General features: G+C 51.7%; 1 protein-coding gene across 4 annotated transcripts; it reads right to left on the bottom strand.

Moving 5' to 3' along the window:
- Positions 1 to 74: 74 nt before the first annotated feature.
- On the bottom strand, positions 75 to 6,897 carry FBXO27 (F-box protein 27). 4 transcript variants are annotated; one of them, XM_058707116.1, is made up of 6 exons: positions 6,847 to 6,897; positions 6,221 to 6,603; positions 5,954 to 6,065; positions 5,776 to 5,871; positions 1,644 to 1,779; positions 75 to 680 (listed from the first exon to the last, which is right to left on the bottom strand). In XM_058707116.1, exons 2-6 carry the CDS (start codon positions 6,570 to 6,572, stop codon positions 513 to 515), a joined length of 864 nt encoding a protein of 287 aa, XP_058563099.1. In that variant the 5' UTR covers positions 6,573 to 6,603; positions 6,847 to 6,897; the 3' UTR covers positions 75 to 512. The 4 variants fall into 4 exon arrangements, with proteins under 4 accessions (XP_058563099.1, XP_058563098.1, XP_058563100.1 ...); XM_058707115.1 differs by lacking the exon at positions 6,847 to 6,897 and having other exon boundaries at positions 6,221 to 6,667; XM_058707117.1 differs by lacking the exon at positions 6,847 to 6,897 and having other exon boundaries at positions 541 to 867; positions 6,221 to 6,665.
- Positions 6,898 to 18,257: the final 11,360 nt, after the last annotated feature.

Here is an 18,257-nt window from a genome sequence, read left to right as displayed (position 1 = left end):
CGGGACAGTTTGTTTTTTCGGACCAAGTAGTAACCAAGACAGTAACATTAGACTCGTATCGAAAAGATCCCAGGTACTTTTGGCAAAATAATAAATTTAATACATATGACCGGCAAGGTAGCCGTTGCGGATATATTATTCTCCCAACGTTCGCGAAACATTTCAAAGTAAAAAATAATTTTATACACCACACAATCCCAGGGGTCCTTGAGGGTCTCCAAACGTTTTTTGAGCTAGTTGACTTTCAACTGCGAGATCTGGTCCCAGCCCCGAAGCTTCAGGAGGTGAAGTTTGCCACCCAAGCTGGAATCTTCCCAGCCACAAGGACAAGATTCTACTTCAGAGATGAGGGGCGTGCCCAAAAGGGACCAATAAAACCCCTGAAGCAGAAACAAGAGGAGACAAGGGTAGAGGGGGGCTGGGGTTGAATCAGAGGACTTCCGGGGTGAGGGTGAAGAGCCCTCTCCAGGACCTGCACTCCTGGGTGCTCACCTGTGTCGTCCCCCCCAGCCCTACAACAGCAGTAGGTAGATGTGATGGAGGAACTTTCTTCTTTCTAGTAGTTTCCAGAACCTGAAGAGGGGGCCCAGCAGAACCCTCGAATGGATTCTGGAGTATCCAGGATGCCAGGAGGTACATGTCCTTGGTTCATGAGAAGGCCTGGCCAACGGTCCCAGGTTCTGGAAGGCATAGGTCAGGTTGTTTTGCAAGGATAGCGCTCGACTAAGACAGACGGGCCCGCACGACCACACTGGAGTTGGTCACACGAGCTCCATAGTGACCCGCCCAGAACTGCGTGTCCTGGCCCCAATGTTCGAAGGACACAAAGCGGACGCCTATCTTGATGTCAGAGAACACGTGGGTGACCTGCGGGTAAAGGAGAGATCAGCCCGTTGTGCCGCGGCCTTCTTCTCGAAAGCTAGGAGTGGGGCTCTCTGGCAGATGGAATCACACGGTTCCTCATTCTAATTCCTGTCCCCTTGAGCCTGGGTGGGTCTGTCTGTAACCCGGAGGGTGGTGGAAGTGATGCTAAGTGAGCGTCGCCGAGTGAATGTCAAAGCTGGGTCAGAAAAGGCAAGGCAGCTTCTCTTGGATTCTCTAGAGCCCTCCTCGAGGGATCCTGAGCCACCAGTGAGCAGTCTGGCTGCCCTGAGGTGGCCATGCCACGAGGAAATCCAAACCAGCCCTGGCAGAGACAACGCACACCAAAGCTCTCTGGGACTCGACAAAGCCACCAGCCACTGTTCACACACACGGGAACCAGAAGCACCCAACAGAGCCCTCCTTATAGAAACCACGAGAAGATGGGGCGCCTGGGAGGTTCAGTCAGTTGAGCGTCTGATTTCAGCTCAGGTCGTGATCTCACGGTTCGTGAGTTCGAGCCCTGCGTCCAGCTCACCGCGGTGGGCGCGGAGGCCGTGGATCCTCTGTCCACCACCCCCCTCCAGCCCCTTCCTCGCTCCCTTGCGCATGCGCTCTTTCTCTCTCAAAAATAAACGTTAAATAAAAGAAAGGAAACCACAAGAAGTACCAAAATGACTGCTGTTGACGTAAAGCCACTAAGTTTTGGGGTCATTTGTTACGCAACAGATAACCGTCCCAGGCCCCACCACCCTCTTCCCGTGTCCCTGTCAGAGACTCACCTGAAAGCAGACATTGTTGTTCCACTGCTGGATGGGAACAGGCATAGCAGAGAATTTATCCAGGACCGTCTGGTTGGCATCTAGAAGTTGGACAAGGAGTCGGTACATACAGCCACTGTCGTGTCGGGCTCCCCACCTGTGGAGGGAGGGAGGCCTTGAAGGCTGGACTAGCCCACTTGTCTCTTTGGGTGTCTGCCTGCCTCCCCCGCCCCCGAAATGGTCTCCCCATGTATCCAAATCCAAAATTTGCATACACAAATTTTGTAGCACGCCCAGCGTCCCCTGGGAGCTTGGCCCCACCGAAGACCCCATGAAGCAGAATCTGCATTAAACTGAGTGCCCCGGCTGGTCTGCAAGCACATCCGTTTTCTGAACAGTGACCTGGAGCACTGGTCTTCAAGGCACCTCCTCCGGTGTTATCAAGGTGACAGTGGAAAGTGCTCTTTCTACGTTTAAATGGTGGCAAAAGATGTACCAGTGTCCAATGTATGCACCGACATTTTATTTTTCCATTTCGTTTTTATTAAAAAAAAGTTTTTAGGGGCGCCTGGGTGGCGCAGTCGGTTGGGCGTCCGACTTCAGCCAGGTCACGATCTCGCGGTCCGTGAGTTCGAGCCCCGCGTCAGGCTCTGGGCTGATGGCTCAGAGCCTGGAGCCTGTTTCCGATTCTGTGTCTCCCTCTCTCTCTGCCCCTCCCCCATTCATGCTCTGTCTCTCTCTGTCCCAAAAATAAATAAAAACTTGAAAAAAAAATAAAAAAAAGTTTTTAATGTTTATCTGATTTTGAAAGAGAAGGATGGAGCATGAGCAGGGAAGAGGCGGAGAGAGAGGGGGACACGGAATCTGAAGCAGGCTCCAGGCTCTGAGCCGTCACCACAGAGCCAGATGCGGGGCTCGAACTCATGAACCGTGAGATCATGACCTGAGCCGAAGTCAGCTTAATCCACTGAGCCATCCAGGCGCCCCTGCATGTTGATATTTTAAAAGATAATTTTCATGTCAGTTATTTAAAACGACCAGGGGAGGGGTGCCTGGGTGGTTCAGCCAGTTAAGTGTCTGACTTCGGCTCAGGTCATGATCTCACAGTTCATGAGTTTGAGCCCCGCATAGGGCTCTCTGTGTTTAGCGCAGAGCCTGCTTTGGATCCTGTGTCTCCCCCTCTCTCTGCCCTTACCCCACTTGTGCTCTCTCTCAAAAATAAACAAACAAACAGACAAACAAAGAAGAAGCCAGATACAAATTATATGCCATAGGGCTCTCTCTGTCCCGAGTACAAAAATGGACAAAACTTACCTATTCTAACAGAATTCAGGACGGCAACTACTCTCGGGTGTGTAGTGATGGGAAAGGGGCTCGTAACACGGATATGTTCACTTTGTGATAACTCACTGAGCTGCACACCTACAATATGGACGCTTAAAAAAATAAAATATGTACCCTTTTGATGCTAGAAGTCAAAGTTTACAACTTAAGGGTAACGGACTACAAAAATACACAAATAAGGAGCGCCTGGGTGGCTCAGTCGGCTGGGCGTGATCTGGCAGCTCGTGGGCTCCGATCCCGCGTCGGGCTCTGTGCTGACAGCTCAGAGCCTGGAGCCTGAGTCGGATTCTGTGTCTCCCTCTCTCTGCCCGCGCCCCCCCCACTCATGCTCTTTCTCTCAAAAATAAACATTCAAAAAACTGAAAAAAATACACGTAAGTTTCTTCCTTCAGAGACTTCACGTTGTTCTTAGAATCGGACGTCCGCTCTCCATCTGCCACACAATTTTGTCCTCATGTGATAGTGACGTTTTTATTTTCTCCTGACTTTTTGGTTGCCCTTTCACACTGCTCTATGCCAACCGCATACCAGAATGTGTATGTGAATAGAAATTGATGGGGGCACCTGGGTGGCTCAGTCGGTTAAGCATCCGACTCTTTTTTAGGCATCTGACTCTTGATTTTGGCTCAGGTCAGGATCTCACGGTTGTGAGATCGAGCCCCGTGCCCAGCTTCGTGCCGGGTGTGAAGCCTGCTTAAGACTCTGTGTCTCCCTCTGCCTCTCTCCTACTTGCACGTGCTCTTTTTCTCTCAAAACAAAACAAACAAAAAACAAAAAACAAAAAAAAAGAAAAAAAAGAAAGAAGAAAAAGAAATTAAAAAATTTTTTTCCTGTGACCATAAAGCTGTAAGCGTTAACATTTTTCCTTTGGGACTGAATTATTACCCAGTAGTGGTTCCCGGCCTTTGCTGTGGATTGGAATCATCTGGAATTGTCGAAAAGCTATTGCACAGAAAAAAATTTAGCCTTGTCCCAAGGTACGGATGGCCTCTGCTCTCAGCTTCTGGGAGGTCATCTCTGGGCCTTTGGAATATCATGGCTGCGGGGAGTTACCTTTGTCTGCCTGGGGACCTTGGGTCATACTGGATACCCTACCAACATGATTCCAGCGCCGGCTGGCCGCATCCACAACAGTCCCACCGTGGCAGCTAGCCACTCCAGAAAGACCCAACAACGTGGCTTAGGACACGTCAGGCAACATCAGTTGACCAGGAGGCTGAGACGAACCACATGATGAAGCACCGACAGAAATTCTAGTGCTTAGGCGCACTTCCCAGGTCGGCAAGTTTCCATGTATACAGTCACATGGATGTACAGGACAGTAATGCATCCTGACTCCGTGACCAGGGAACAATAGAAGGTCTGGGTTTGGTACTTCCCGTGGATGATGCCGGTTAGGTTTTCCTTGTAATAAACTGTAATTACATAATAGTTTGGTGAGTTCTAGGAGTCTTTCCTGTGAATTACTGAATCTGAGGGTGGTTTTGGGAACCCCCCAGACCTGCAGCGGGCGTCAGAAGTAAGGATGGTCCTGGGGGTTGCAACCCTCTAATTTTACAGTCAGCTCGAAACTTCTCACAGATCCTGACACCTGGCTCTCACCCCTAGACACTCGGATTTCATTGGTATGGAGGGTGACCTGGGCGCTAGGAGTTTTCAATGCTCCTGCGTAACGCAGAGCAAAATTTGGGACCCGCTGATCATTACAATCAAATGGTACACGGTTGACCAGAACAGCACACAGGCTACAAAAGTTTGAGAACTACCGATTACATTAAAAACCAATTTTATTGTAAATTCCACCCCCCCCACCCCCCCACCAATGAGATGGATTTGCAGGGCGGGGGGAGTTACGGTGCCTTTAATTAAAAGTGAATTAGGTAAGGCTGAAATTTCAAGCAGTCACTCTGCCTGACTCTCCAGAAGTCTTTACATCCGGGGGGACCACGCACCCTAGTGAGGGGCTTGGTTTTTCTGTAAAACTGGTGGACTGTGAGAAAGGGCCAGGAAAGGACAACCATATGATGCTCCCCTCCAAGATGTGATGTGTAGCTGATAATTTTAGAACAGGGAACACAGCTGTAGCAGATCTGGAACTGCCTCCCTTAAAAATTATCTGGGTCATGTATCCCTTGAAAAGTCTTCAGGTACTCCAGTTTCAAGACCATCACTACAGAGCACGATGAGCTCTGGAGTCGGAGGGGTCTGAGCCTCATGCCAGGTCTCACCGAGCCCTAGCTGTGCCACCAGGGCGAATCGCCTCCTCTTTCGGAACCTCTCAAATGCTCCTGAAACTCTCTTAAAAGATCTGAGGTCTTGAAATACACATTCTCACAGGCTCAAGGCTCAAAAAACAAAACACTAAAACAGTTCACACTTATAAAGCGCTGGCTATGTACCTGACATGTAACCCTACCTTGTAAAGATGGGGAAACTGAGGCACACTGTGACTCACCCAAAGCCAGAAAGTTGCAGAGCCACGATCTGGACTTGGAAAGTCTGGCTCCAGAATGTAAACTTAGCTAACTATCCTCCAGTGCCTCCTCCCATTGCAAGGAGCATCTCATTCACAGACCAGACTGGTCTGGGCCAAGTCCTCTGTACTTGGATTCCAATCTGGCATCTTGCAATCCAGTTCCCCGGGAGAGGGGTGGAGGAGGGGAGGGGTTAAGTCATTGGCCTCCCTGATCTTCACTTTATCTGTCAGGGTTTGCCAGAGGAGGCCTAAATGAAGTCACCCATGCAATGGTCACGGCGCGGTGCAGGTGGTCAGAGCTGAGCAAAGGGCTGTTTTTATCATCATACTCACCAGTCGGAGACACAAATCTCAATCTTGCCACTATCTAGCAGCTCTGGCCATAAGCCCTCCTCCTCCAGGTCCAAGACCTGCTTCTTGCGACACCAGCTAGTAAAGAGGAAGAAAGGTCACTAGAAGAGGCAGGTCTTGCTCACAACGGCCCTGGCCCTTGCGGGGTAGGGGCATTCACCTGAAGGAAGACACGAAGCAGGTCTGCGAGGGGGCCCCAGGCACCGTTGACCTGTTTACCTCCACCACCCAGCCGTCCCCACCGTGCTGCACCATCCATTTCCGGAGGCCTTCTGTTAAATAAAAAAGGCTTGCGCCCAAGTTCCTCGCCCGCCCACCAGCCGGCCGCCGCCTCCCACCGGCTCCGACGAGGCTCCGCCCCCGGCCCCTCCCACCGGCTCCCCGGAGGTAGACCGCCCCCACCCCCCGCCCAGCCTGCGTTCCCCACCCTGGCCGCAGGGATTGCGGATGAGGTTGCGTCCGATCGGTCGGCGCTCGCAGAAGCGGCCCAGGAGGCAGGGCCGGCCGTCGCGGGCGGGGGGCAGGCAGCTGCGGGCGAGCGGCAGCAGGGCGCCGTGGTCCCGGGCCAGGATGAGCAGCCACAGGGCCTGGCCGTCCACCAGGGCGCGCCAGCCCCGACACACCCGGCGGCAGCACCCCAGCAGCGTGCGTGGGGGCACGTGGCTCAGCACCACCAGGAGCAGCTCGGGCGGCAGTTGGCTCAGGTCCAGCGCCTCCTCGGGTTCGGGCTCCGGCGCGGGGACCCGGGAGGGCCGACCCCTGGAGGCCGAGGCGCCCATGTTCCCCACTCCGCGCCAGGCGCGGCGTTGACTGCGGGAGGGAAAGGTCGAGGAGTCAGGGGCCCGCAGCCACGGCGGCGGCGCGCGCGCGCAGCCTCCGCCGGCCCCGCCCCCGCCCGCCGCACCCCCGGGCCGCCGGCCGCCTCCTCGGCCCCGCCACGCCCCGTCTCAGTCCCCAGGTGCCGACCCCCGGGCTCCCGACCCGTCCTTCCCCGCAGCCTCTCCACCCCGCCCCGCGCCCCCCTGCCAGGGCCGGCCAGCCCCCGAGTCCCACCTTGGGTCGGCGCCGGGGCCCCTCGCCCGCTAGCCCTCACCTGTCCCCTCGCACCCCCCCTCCCCGCCTCCACCCTTTTACTCGCCGGCCCCTCCCTTCTTCGCCAGCTTTCCCACTCCCCGCCCCATCCTCCCTCTGGCTGGTTGGTCCCCGCGCTCCCCTCCCTCCGGCCTCCCAGCGCTCCCCCGCCCCCAGCCAGCCCCTCCCTCCCCATCCCGATACTTGCCAGATCCCCTCCTTCGGGGGGGGGGGTCTTCCCACGGTGGGAGAACCACGGATCCCGACCTGACGCCGCAGACGGGGGACGGGTGGGGGCCGCCGGGATCCTGGGTCCGTCCGCACCCTCCCGCCTCTTGGAGTGTCCCTTAACCCGGCCGGAAGACGCCTGGCGAGGAACAACTGCCGTTATTTTGGTTCAGGCATCCGGGCGGGAGGCCCCCTATCGCTTCGACTGCGGTTATTTTGGTTCAGGCATCCGGGCGGGAGGCCTCACGCCCGTTCACTCCTTTAAAAATCCCCATCACCTTTATGGCGGGGCGAGGTTAGCCCCATTTCACAGGCGAAAACAGGTGGGGTAGGAGCCGAACGCGTAGCTATCTGGCTCCAAAAATGGGTGTTCTCACCAGAAGTAACTCCAGCCAAGCTTTACGGAGCGTTTTACTACCAGTCAGGGTAGCAACCCCCAGAGGTAGGTACTGCCGTGTGCCCCTTCACAGGCGAGAAAACAGGCGGGCAGACTTGCTTTGTGGTCACCCAGCTAGCGGGTGACAGAGCTGGGATTTGAACCCGGCCAGACTGGCTCCAGAATCCCTTTTAACCTCTATACTAAGTCTGTCCCAGTAAGAGCGAAATGTAAGCCACACATGTAATTATAAATATCAAGAAATAAAACCAGACCTGGATCCGTGTCCACGTGGAGCTTATATGATGAACAGAAGACATAATCAGCAAATTGTAGAGTGTTGGGGAAATAATTGAAAATACAATCTCCTGCCAATCCCGAAAAGCCTCTCCATAAACAGAAAAGAGTGAAGCAGTTTTATCATTAAGCTTTAAGCCAGACTACAGTGCAGTGGGGCCATGATGAACAATAGATCTGACATGCAAATTACATAGTGTGTTAGAAGGTAATTAATGCTGTGGAAGAATAGACTAGGGAGGGCAATAGGCGCCAGCAGCCCGGGTGGGAGACCCTTAATTCTGAGACGTAAATTGACTATTACACTGGCCTGTTTCTTTCCAATGCATACATTTTCAATAAACTTTTGATGTTTTCAAACCCGTCCAAAAGTGGGACAGAGTAAGGAGCACCCAGCTCCAGCTCCACAGTTAATCCTGGCCTGTCTGGTTTCAGTTCCACTCCTACCCGATTGCTTCCCCCCCCCCCCCCAATTTGAAGCAAATCCCAGCCATTACACCCTTCTGTCCATAACTGAAATTGTTGTTTTCACGGAAGAAGTAAACTGCGGAAATCTCTTTGATGATGAACTTATGAAAATTGGTTATGACCCATATGTGAGCTCAAAAAGTTTCCTTTTTTTTTTTTTAAGATTTTTTTTTTTGAACTTTAAAAACAAAGTAGGATAAAAGGACAACACTGACAAGTCAGATTCCTTCCCTTCCCCAGTTCTTCTCCGAGGCAGTCTCTGTGAACTCCTGGAGTTACATCCCAAGTTGTACTCTGATTAAAAAAGAAAAACAGGGGCGCCTGCGTGGCTCAGTGGGTTGGGGGGGTCTGACTCTTGATTTCCGCTCCCGTCGTGATCCCAGGGTCATGGGATCGAGCCCCACATTGGGCTCCGTGCTGAGCGTGGAGCCTACTTAATATTCTCTTCTCTCTCTCTCTCTCAAATAAAAAAAGAAAAGAAAAACAAGGTGGGGCACCTGGCCGGCTCAGTTGGTAAGGCGTGCGACTCTTGATCTCAGGGTTGTGAGTTTGAGCCTCACGTTGGATGTAGAGATTATCTAAAAATAAAATCTTAAAAACAAAACAAAATAAAAACAAATATAAAGAAGTCCCTACCATCCAGAAGGTAAGGTAATAGTGATTACAGAATAATGGCTCCCAGGAGGGTGGTGGTGTGCAAAGAAGCCCAGGGGCCATTTGGGAAAGCTGTGGGGGCATTTTGGTGCCACAGGAATGGGGGAGGGTGTCGCTGGGAAGTCGCACACAGGACAATGTCACTCAGCAGAGAACTGTCCTGGATTCCTCCTCCTCATCGAGGTCCTGTGCATTCTCACATAGGAGGAGGAAAGCCTGTTAACCTGAACCCAGAAACCAATTCCATTTTGCGTGTGAATATGAAGTGTGTTAACACAGTTGTCCCAGAATTCAACTCCTGGGTCAATTGGAAGGCCACTTGGCTGGGTGGGGACTTGAGCCGTTATTCTTCAATTCACAAAACCAGAAAATCTCTGAATCTAGTTTTATGGAGCTTCAGGGATCCCCACAGAGGGGGAGGAGTATCCTGGGGCTATATCGAATCCCGGGGGTGGGGGGTGGGGGGAGGGACTTTGAAAATGCAGTTTCTGAATCATCAGGTCTGCCTGGGTGACAAGTTCCCAGGGGGTTTGGAAAATTGTGTCTCTCCTTTTGTCTCACCTTTTACATGATACTTAGGGTTATTTTATTAACATTTTAAGAATTATCTGTGGAGGCAGGTTTCATTATCCAAGTATTTCCTTTCAAAATAGTAAAGGCAGCTTGGGAAATGATCTACTATACATCAGGGCGTTGGCTCTGATGGGGATGGGGTGGGAAGGGCCTCCTGGGGGGGGGGGGATACGGGGCATCTCTCCCCAGGAGGTGTGTTTGGGAGGTTGTTGGGGGGAAACCTGCCAAGCCAGTTTGCAGAAATAGAAAACTACCGAGGCCAACTCCCCAAGGTAGGATTTGTCCCGACAGCCCTCAATTGGGGATAATCTAGCTCCTTTCTTAAGGCGATTCAGCCCTCCGTGGACCGCCCACCTTTCCCTAGGGCAGGGGAGAAGCTAGGACCTCAGCGTAAAGCCCTCTAGGCTCTCCACGCAATCCAACCTCTCGGGGGTCACCACGCATCCCCAGTAATAAACTAAAGAGCCACAGAACCCACAGACCTTCTTTGCCCTCAAGCAGTAATACCTCCAACTGAAGCCACACTTCGATGTAATCAAGACCTTAAGGAAAGTTGGACCAGACCCAGTTTTCAAGGTTAAACACACCAACAAAATAAGCAGCTCTGAAGGATCAAAACAGCAGCCTACCTGGAGGGGGACCACACCTAGCAGCCTTTGAAAACAAATGGGGCCAGGTGAGGGGTGTGTGTGTGTGTGTGTTGGGGGGAGGGCAGTGGGTTCAGAGTGTCTGCAGGGAGTAGGGGCGGTGAGGAGCAGGAGAGGCTGGGAGGGGCTGCCTTGGACTGTCTAGCTGGAATATCCAAAATAACAGATCAAGTGAGCATTCAAGTGTGACAATGGTATGTATTGTGGTTTTGTTTTCAAAGGGAGAGAGAATGGGGCGCCTGCTGAGCGTCCATCTTAAGCTCAGGTCACGATCTCGAAGTTCATGAGTTCCCTGAGTTCCGAGCCTGCGTTGGGCTCTGTGCAGACAGCTCAGAGCCTGGAGCCTTCTTTGGATTCTGTGTCTCCCTCTCTTTCTGCCCCTCCCCTGCTTGCACTCTTTCTCTCTCTCTCTCTCTCTCAAGAATAAATAAATGTTAAAAAAATTAAAAAAAAAAAAAAAGAGAGAGAGAGGCCTTATCTTTTAAAGATAAATACTGAGGGATTTTGGAGGAAATGTTATGATGTCTGGGATTTTTCAAAAATAATCCAGTGGGAGGAGCACTGGGGTGGCTCAGGTCATGATCTCAGTTTGTGGGTTCGAGCCCCACATGGGGCTCTGTACTGACAGCTCAGAGCCTGGAGCCTGGTTTGGATTCTGTGTCTCCCTCTCTCTCTCTTGCAAAAAGAAATAAACATTAAAAATATATATATTTCTTTGGGGCACCTGAGTGGCTCAGTCGGTTGAGCATCCGATTCCAGCTCAGGTCATGATCACGCAGTTCGTGCGTTCGAGCCCCGCATCGGGCTCTATGCTGACAGCTCAGAACCTGGAGCCTGCTTCAGATCCTGTGTCTCCCTCGCTCTCTGCCCCTCCCCCGCTCTCACTTGATCCCTCTCTCTCTCTCAAAAATAAATAAACATTAAAAAAAAAAAATTTCCTGAGCCGAAATCAGAAACTCAACAGACTGAGCCACCCAGGAACAAGGACTTCCTGGAGAAATGACTGATACCCTGTCTGAAAAAGAAATGGTACAAGTGGGAAGATATGAAATGAGTGAGGAATGGAAGATTTGATAATGAAGAACAAGATGTTTCCTGGACCTGAACAGAAAAATAAGGGACTTAGACACCATGAAGGATATTTATGTGCACTGACTGGACAATAAATAAATATCTAAGTACCTCTTAAAAAAAATTAAAAAACAAAAGATGGTAAATTTGACATTTTACTGGAATTAAGAGTTTTTTACATTTAAAAATATTAAGGGACGTCTGGGTGGTTCATTTGATTAAGCATTTGGCTTCAGCTCAGGTCATGATCTCACGGTTCATGGGTTCGAGCCCCGCGTCGGGCTCTGTGCTGACAGCTCGGAGCCTGGAGCCTGCTTCGGATTCTGTGTCTCCCTCTCTCTCTGCCCACCCCCCCCACACTTGCGCTCTGTCTCCCTGTGTCTCTCAAAAACAAATGTTAAAAAATTTTAAAAATATATTAAAATTCCACTGACAGAAGCAACGAAAACCTTGAGGTGGTTCCGAATAAATCCAACAAAAGATATGCAATCGTTTATGAAAAAGTTTATAAGACTTTATTAAAGGGCAGTAAGTAAGAGTTAACTATTGACACACAAAAGAAGATCTACACAGAGTCACAGGGACAAATGCAAAAGCACGTCCTCGGGGCAAACATGAAATTGCAGGCTGGTCGGCAGAATACGACATTCACACAGAACTCAAAAATGCATGAAACGACGCCATGTAATAATTGTGGGACACGGGCGCCTGGGTAGCTCAGGTGGTTAAGCGCCTGACTCTTGATTTTGGCTCAGGTCATGACTCTCGGTTCATGGGATCAAGCCCCGAGTCGGGCTCAGCGCTAACAGCGGAGCCTGCTTGGGATATTCGCTCTCTCTCTCTCTCTCAAAATAAATAAACATTTAAAAATAATAATTGTGGGACAAACGTGTAGAAGCAGCCAGGGCTGGGAGGAGGGGGTGGGATTGGAGGAAGAAGATACGCAGCGGGGCATCTGGGTTGTCAGAACTAGGATTTGAAATCTGGCAGTCTTGGCTTCAGGATCCCTCTGGGCTCAACACCAAGTTCATGGGTTCATGGCACCTGCCTCCACCTGAGCCCAGAGCGCCAACCCCTAGCTGAGACTGACTCCTTCCTCCGTCCCTGCCCTGACCAGATGCCCCGCACAGCAGGTAGGATGTTGGCTCAGTAAACCTCAACCATCATCCAAGGGTAATCCAGGCAGCCCCGGGCGTCCCCATTCATATGCCAGAGACAGAATCCCCATCAGGAACCTACCTCCCCAGGGCAACGACATCCCCACTAATGCCGATTCCCTCCACCAGATCTGGAGGCAGGTGTACCCAGCCCCGGCCCTCCTGAGCTAAGCAAATCATTTGTCTTCTGTTGGAAATTCAGTTTCTTCCCGAATTAAATGTGGACTGTCACCTTTACTCCCTGAGTCGGGCAATGATTTCCTGATATGGCCCATACCAGTAATCATGCAGCAACCCCACGCAGAATTCGTTCAAATGAACTGTGAGCCTCCGAGGAAACGCCACGCTTAATTCACAAATTCCACAAGCGTTTATGGAGCCCTGACTGTTTGCCAGGCTAGGCACTGGGGACACAGGAGCTATGCAACAAGCAGAGTGTTTATCCTCTTGGAGCAGAAAACAAATACATAGGTGAGGATGTAAATAAGTGAACAATGGAGGGGGATGGTAAGTACTATGGGAAAAGAAAATAAAGCAGGGGAAGGGTCCGGAAGGTACAGGGGGCGAGGTTGCAGTTTCAGACAGGGCAGTCAGGGCCCCCACTGAGAAGCTGACATTTGAACCGCGATAGAAAAGGGATCAGGGATGAAATCATATCAATATCTGGGGAAGGAGTACTCCTGGAAGGGAAAATAGCAAGTGCAAAGGCCCTGTGGCAGGAGCAAGGAATAAGAAGGAGGCTTATTCCTCCTTCTTATGTGGCTGGAGTATAGGGGAGAGTGGTTGAAAATGCCCTCAGAGAGGTGATGGGGGCAGGCTGTGGGGGCTTCGTCTTTTCCCCTGAGATGGAACCACGGAGGGCTCTGGGCCGGGTGGGGGGTGACCTGTGACCTGACCTAGGTGTTCACAGGCGCCCTCTGCTGCACGTGGGAACAAGAGGAGATAGCATAGGAAGCAGGATGCTGCCGTGATAAAAAGGTGTCTGAAGAGGAGGGTAGACTGGACCTGGGCACGGGCATGGGAGCAGGAAGTGGATGCTTCTGGATAGATTCCTAAGTGGAACCGGCAGGGTTTGCTGGAGGATGGGTGTGGGTGCGAGAGCCGCACCGAGGATGTGTGTGTGGGTCCCCGGGGCAAGTATGTTTTTGTGGAGTCCCTGGCTATAGAAATGACTCGATTGGAAATGTGTTACAAAATTCATGGACCCAAGTGAGGTCTAGTGAGTTCCCATTCACGATCTAGAAAAATGGGCCCAGAAGAAGTACTTACATATTTCCTTGTCCAACCCGTGTTCTTCGGAGTGTCCGAGTACTGCCCCTTCATGTTCTTTATCACCAGATGTGTCACTTCTGGATAAGCTAACAGCCCCCATCACGCAAGAGAGGCGGCAATCTGCTATTACTCACCGTTCCTGTCTCTGCTAATCTCTAATGCCATTTATTTGGCTCTGGTTACGCCATCACTCATGACGCTGCCTCATCCCTTGTGACATCGGGAACACGGGCTTTCCGGTGACTCTCTCAAAGGCTTTCCTGGGCTTTGCTGATGACCACACATGCAATTCTTCACCAGGGAATGCAGCAGGGAAATGCGAGTGAGAATTTTTCTGGTCATGTTGAAAGGTCGTATTTGGAATTTCGTAGCATAAATGCAGGACACGTCTTCCCAGCAGGTCTTTCTTTCTTTTTTAAATTTAATTAAATTTAATTTTTTTTAATTGAGAGAGAGAGAGCAGGGGGGAGGGGCAGAGGAGAGAGAGAATCTCAGGCAGGCTCCACGTTCAGTGAGGAGCCCGTCAGCCAGGAGCCCGACTCGCGGCTCGATCCCACGACCCTGGGATCATGACCTGAGCTGAAATCAAGACGCTCAGCCCTCAACCGACTGAGCCACCCAGGCGCCCCACCGCCGGGTCTTTCCTTACACTCTTCAGGCCAGACTTCCTTGCCCATCTCCTGGAAGGACTCATGGTCCGGATAGCCCTGGGAGGAAAAAGGTCTTACCAATTTCTGACCGTGGAGAAGACACCAGCCAGTCCTTGGAGAGCCTGGGGTCTCGTTCTGGCCGCAGGAGTGACAGGCCATGAATAATGGTCTGTTTCTGTGGCGGAAATAAAAAGATCTTCACAGATAGCAGAGAAAGAAATAGGTAATTCCTCTCTGAAGGGATGTAGCCTTATTATCAACCCAAATTTACTAAATAACTCCTTCCACAAAATCCAATTTACCAAATCTTTATTAAATACAATTCTCAGATAATAGGCTACTGTCGAGGAGCAAGAATTTCTGGCCCCTCAAAGGTTTTCCAGCAGGACTAATAAGCAAACTGATATGTGGGGCGCCTGGGTGGCTCAGTCGGTTGAGCATCCGACTTCGGCTCAGGTCATGATCTCGCAGTTCGTGGGTTCAAGCCCCATGTGGGGCTCTGTGCTGACAGCTCAGAACCCAGAGCCTGCTTCAGATTCTGTCTCCTTCTCTCTCTGCCCCTCCCCTGCTCATGCTCTGTCTCCCTCTGTCTCTCAAAAATAAAAATATTAAAACAAAATAAAAAAAATTTGACATGAGATAGGTGAGTGAGAGAAAATCAAATTTTATGGGCATACATATGGGGAATCCACATAGACATGGAAATTCCAAAGGCGGTCAGGCAAAATGAGGCCTGTGTGTCATTCTGGAGAAGGGGGTCGGGGTCTAGAACTTCAGAGGGAAGGAATATACTTGACGGGTTTGTTAATTAGATGTTTGCCCTACTTACGGATGGGTCAGCCAGATAAAAGTTATCTATGTTAATAACCGTTATTCTGGGAAAGGCCTTCAATTCAGATGCTTCTGTGTGGTTCAGAGGGGCAAAGATTTCTCTCGAGGGACCCCTGCCTGGGTGGCTCAGTCGCTTAATAAGCGTCGGACTTCGGCTCAGGTCATGATCTCACGGTTCCTGAGTTCGAGCCCCGCATCGGGGTCTCTGCTGTCAGCACAGAGCCAGCTTCAGATCTTCTTTGCCCTCTCTCTCTGCCTCTCCCCTGCTGGTACTCTTTCTCAAAATCACTAAAGAAACTTAAAAAAAAAAAAAAAAGAGTTTCTCTTGAGCTTGTAGGGTCTCAAGGGCCTTCAGCTTGAAATAGTCCACGTGCCAAAGGGGGCACATTCCGGGGCATCCATCCTGAACTCCACCACTGTTTAGATCAGAAGAATCAGAATACAACCCGGCTGTTTAAATCATCTGTATTCTGATCAGGAAACATACGGAGGGGTTGAATCTTTATTTAGCCTTGTAGAGGAAGAAACCTCGGATTTTTCCTTCTTCTCTGCTGTGTTTCTCCCCTGAGGGCTTCCTTTACTACTCACACAGAACACTCCCCTTCTGATACTTCTGGTCACCAAGCATGGTGGAGGTTTTTCCAGCAAGTTCCAAGTAAGTATCACTTACCACAGTTCCGACAGTCTCCACCCACAGATGACGTCGGATCCTAATGGTTAGGGGCTCAGTCCCACAAGACTTCTCCCCACCCCCGGCCCCCCCTCACTCCAGATGCCACTCTCAAGCCCAGGTTATCACCAACCACCTGCAGAGGTCACAGACTGGAGGTCCCAAAGACCCCCTTCTCGGGTTCTATTAATTTGCTAGAGCAGGTGACAGAGCTCAGGGAAACACTCACACTTACCAGGTAAGCCTGGAGCCTGCTTCGGATTCTGGGTCTCCCTCTCTCTGCCCCTCCCCAGCTCACACTCTGTCTCTGTCTCTCTCAAAAATAAATACATATTAAAAAATTAAAAAAAAAAAGATATTTCTAGTGCTCTTATCACCTAGGAAATGACAAAGGTTTCAGACGTTCTGAGCCGGGAGGCGAAGGCAGAGCCCAATATAGATATTTCCTACTGTCTCACAGACTATACATTATGTTTTGTTTTTGTTTTTCATCGCTACTGTCGTTGACTTCATTTTATTTATTTATTTTTAAATGTTTATTTATTTTGAGAGAGTGCAGGTGCACAAGCAGGGGAGGGGCAGACAGAGCGCGGGACAGAGGATCCAAAGCAGACTCACAGAGCCCGATGTGGGGCTCGAACTCAGGAACTGTGAGGAGACCTGAGCCCAAGTCGGACACTTAACCGACTGAGCCACCCAGGTGCCCCTCCCTCCTTTAGGTGGTTTTAACAGAAGCCCTCAGAGGACAGGTGAACCCTACCTAGCCCTCAGCCTAGAACTGGGGGTGTGTGTGGCAAGACTGGGCCCGCTGCTGGCCGCTGGGCTGGCGACCCTTGTGCTTGGGGGCATCCTTGGGGACGGGGGCTGGGGCCTCAGGGCCCTGAGGACTGTGGTGTGGACCCGGGACTCAGCTCCAGAGTCAGATGATCACTCAGAGCCCTGAGCTTGTCCTCTGTCCGAGTCAGTGAATGAGAGGCGCCCCATATCAATAGGGCAGCACTATTGTGGAAGCCGGCCAGTGGGGCCCCCCGGCCAGTGGGGCCCCCCAGCCAGGGGGGGGCCCCGGCTTGCTAGACCCCACTGCTCTCCCGGAACTGGGGTCCAGCCAACTCCATCAGGGCAAGAGTCCGAGAGTTCCTCCGGGCTTCCAGCTGACCCCATGCGCACAGGGGTGGTGGCGTGGGTAGAGATAGGGCCTTGGAGAGCCCCCTAGCGGGGGAGAGACAGGATGGGACCCACATGGGTCCCTGCCTGAAGTCGGGGTACCTACCCAGACAGCACTGCAGTCCTTGGCTTAGAGAATTTCTGGGAAGGCTCTACAGAGTGCAGGGCACCCCTCCCCCACACACCTGGTGGAAGGACACTCCTGATGGGGTGTGAGAGGAGCAGAAAAGTCCAGGGGGCTGCAGAGGGGTCCGCTTAAAGAAAGGAAGAGGGGCGCCTGGGTGGCCCAGTTGGTTCAGCGTCGGATTTCGGCCCAGGTCAAGATTTCACGGTTGGTGGGTTCGAGCCTCACGTCGGAGCCAGCTTCGGATTCTGTGTCTCCCCTTTCTCTGCCCCTCCCCTCCTCATGCTCTGTCTGTCTCTCTCTCAAAAATAAATAAACGTTTTTTAAAAAGGGGGGAGGACACTTGGGTGGCTCAGTCGGTTGAACGTCCAACTTCGGCTCAGGTCACGATCTTGCGGTTCGTGGGTTCGAGCCCTGTGTCGGGCTCTGTGCTGACAGCTTGGAGCCTGGAGCCTGCTTCAGATTTCTGTGTCTCCCTCTCTCTCTGCCCCTCTTTTGCTTGTACGCTGTCTCTCTCTCTTTCAAAAATAAATAAACATTAAAAACATTTTTTTAAAAAAAGGAAAGAGATTGGCTGCCATTTACGGAGAGCTGAAGGAGGGGGAAGAAGCTAGTGTGGAGCAGGTAGGGAATCAGGACTCAATTTTGGGGAAAAGGAGGCTCAGAAAAGTTAAGCCCAAGGGCTCAGAGTAAGGATGAGAACCCTTTCGTCTCGTCACCCCCAGGTGACACCGCCTGGCCCACCCAACATGAGGGAGCATTTTAAATCACATCGGACACCACGGCCCGGTGCACACATGCTTCGTCAACAGTGTTGGTCATTCCATGATGGCGTTCTGACCCCCTTTGAGGGGAAACAGTAAGAGGCTCAGAAAGGTCTTGGGGCACCTGGGTGGCTCAGTCGGTTAAATGTCCGACTTCAGCTCAGGTCATGATCTCACACTCCGTGAGTTCGAGCCCCATGTTGGACTCTGTGCTGACAGCTCAGAGCCTGGAGCCCGCTTCCGATTCTGTGTCTCCCTCTGTCTCTGCCCCTCCCCTGCTCATACTCTGTCTCTCTCTGTCTCAAAAATAAATAAAAACAGGGGCGCCTGGGTGGCTCAGTCGGTTAAGCGTCCGGCTTCGGCTCAGGTCATGATCTCATGGCTCGTGAGTTCGAGCCCCGCATCGGGTTCTGTGCTGACAGCTCAGAGCCTGGAGCCTGTTTCAGA

The sequence above is a fragment of the Neofelis nebulosa genome, chromosome 17 (assembly GCF_028018385.1).
Source record: "Neofelis nebulosa isolate mNeoNeb1 chromosome 17, mNeoNeb1.pri, whole genome shotgun sequence".
Taxonomy (NCBI): domain Eukaryota; kingdom Metazoa; phylum Chordata; class Mammalia; order Carnivora; family Felidae; genus Neofelis; species Neofelis nebulosa.
Note: the sequence above shows the minus strand (reverse complement) of the source record. Positions and strands in the feature narration are given on the sequence as shown.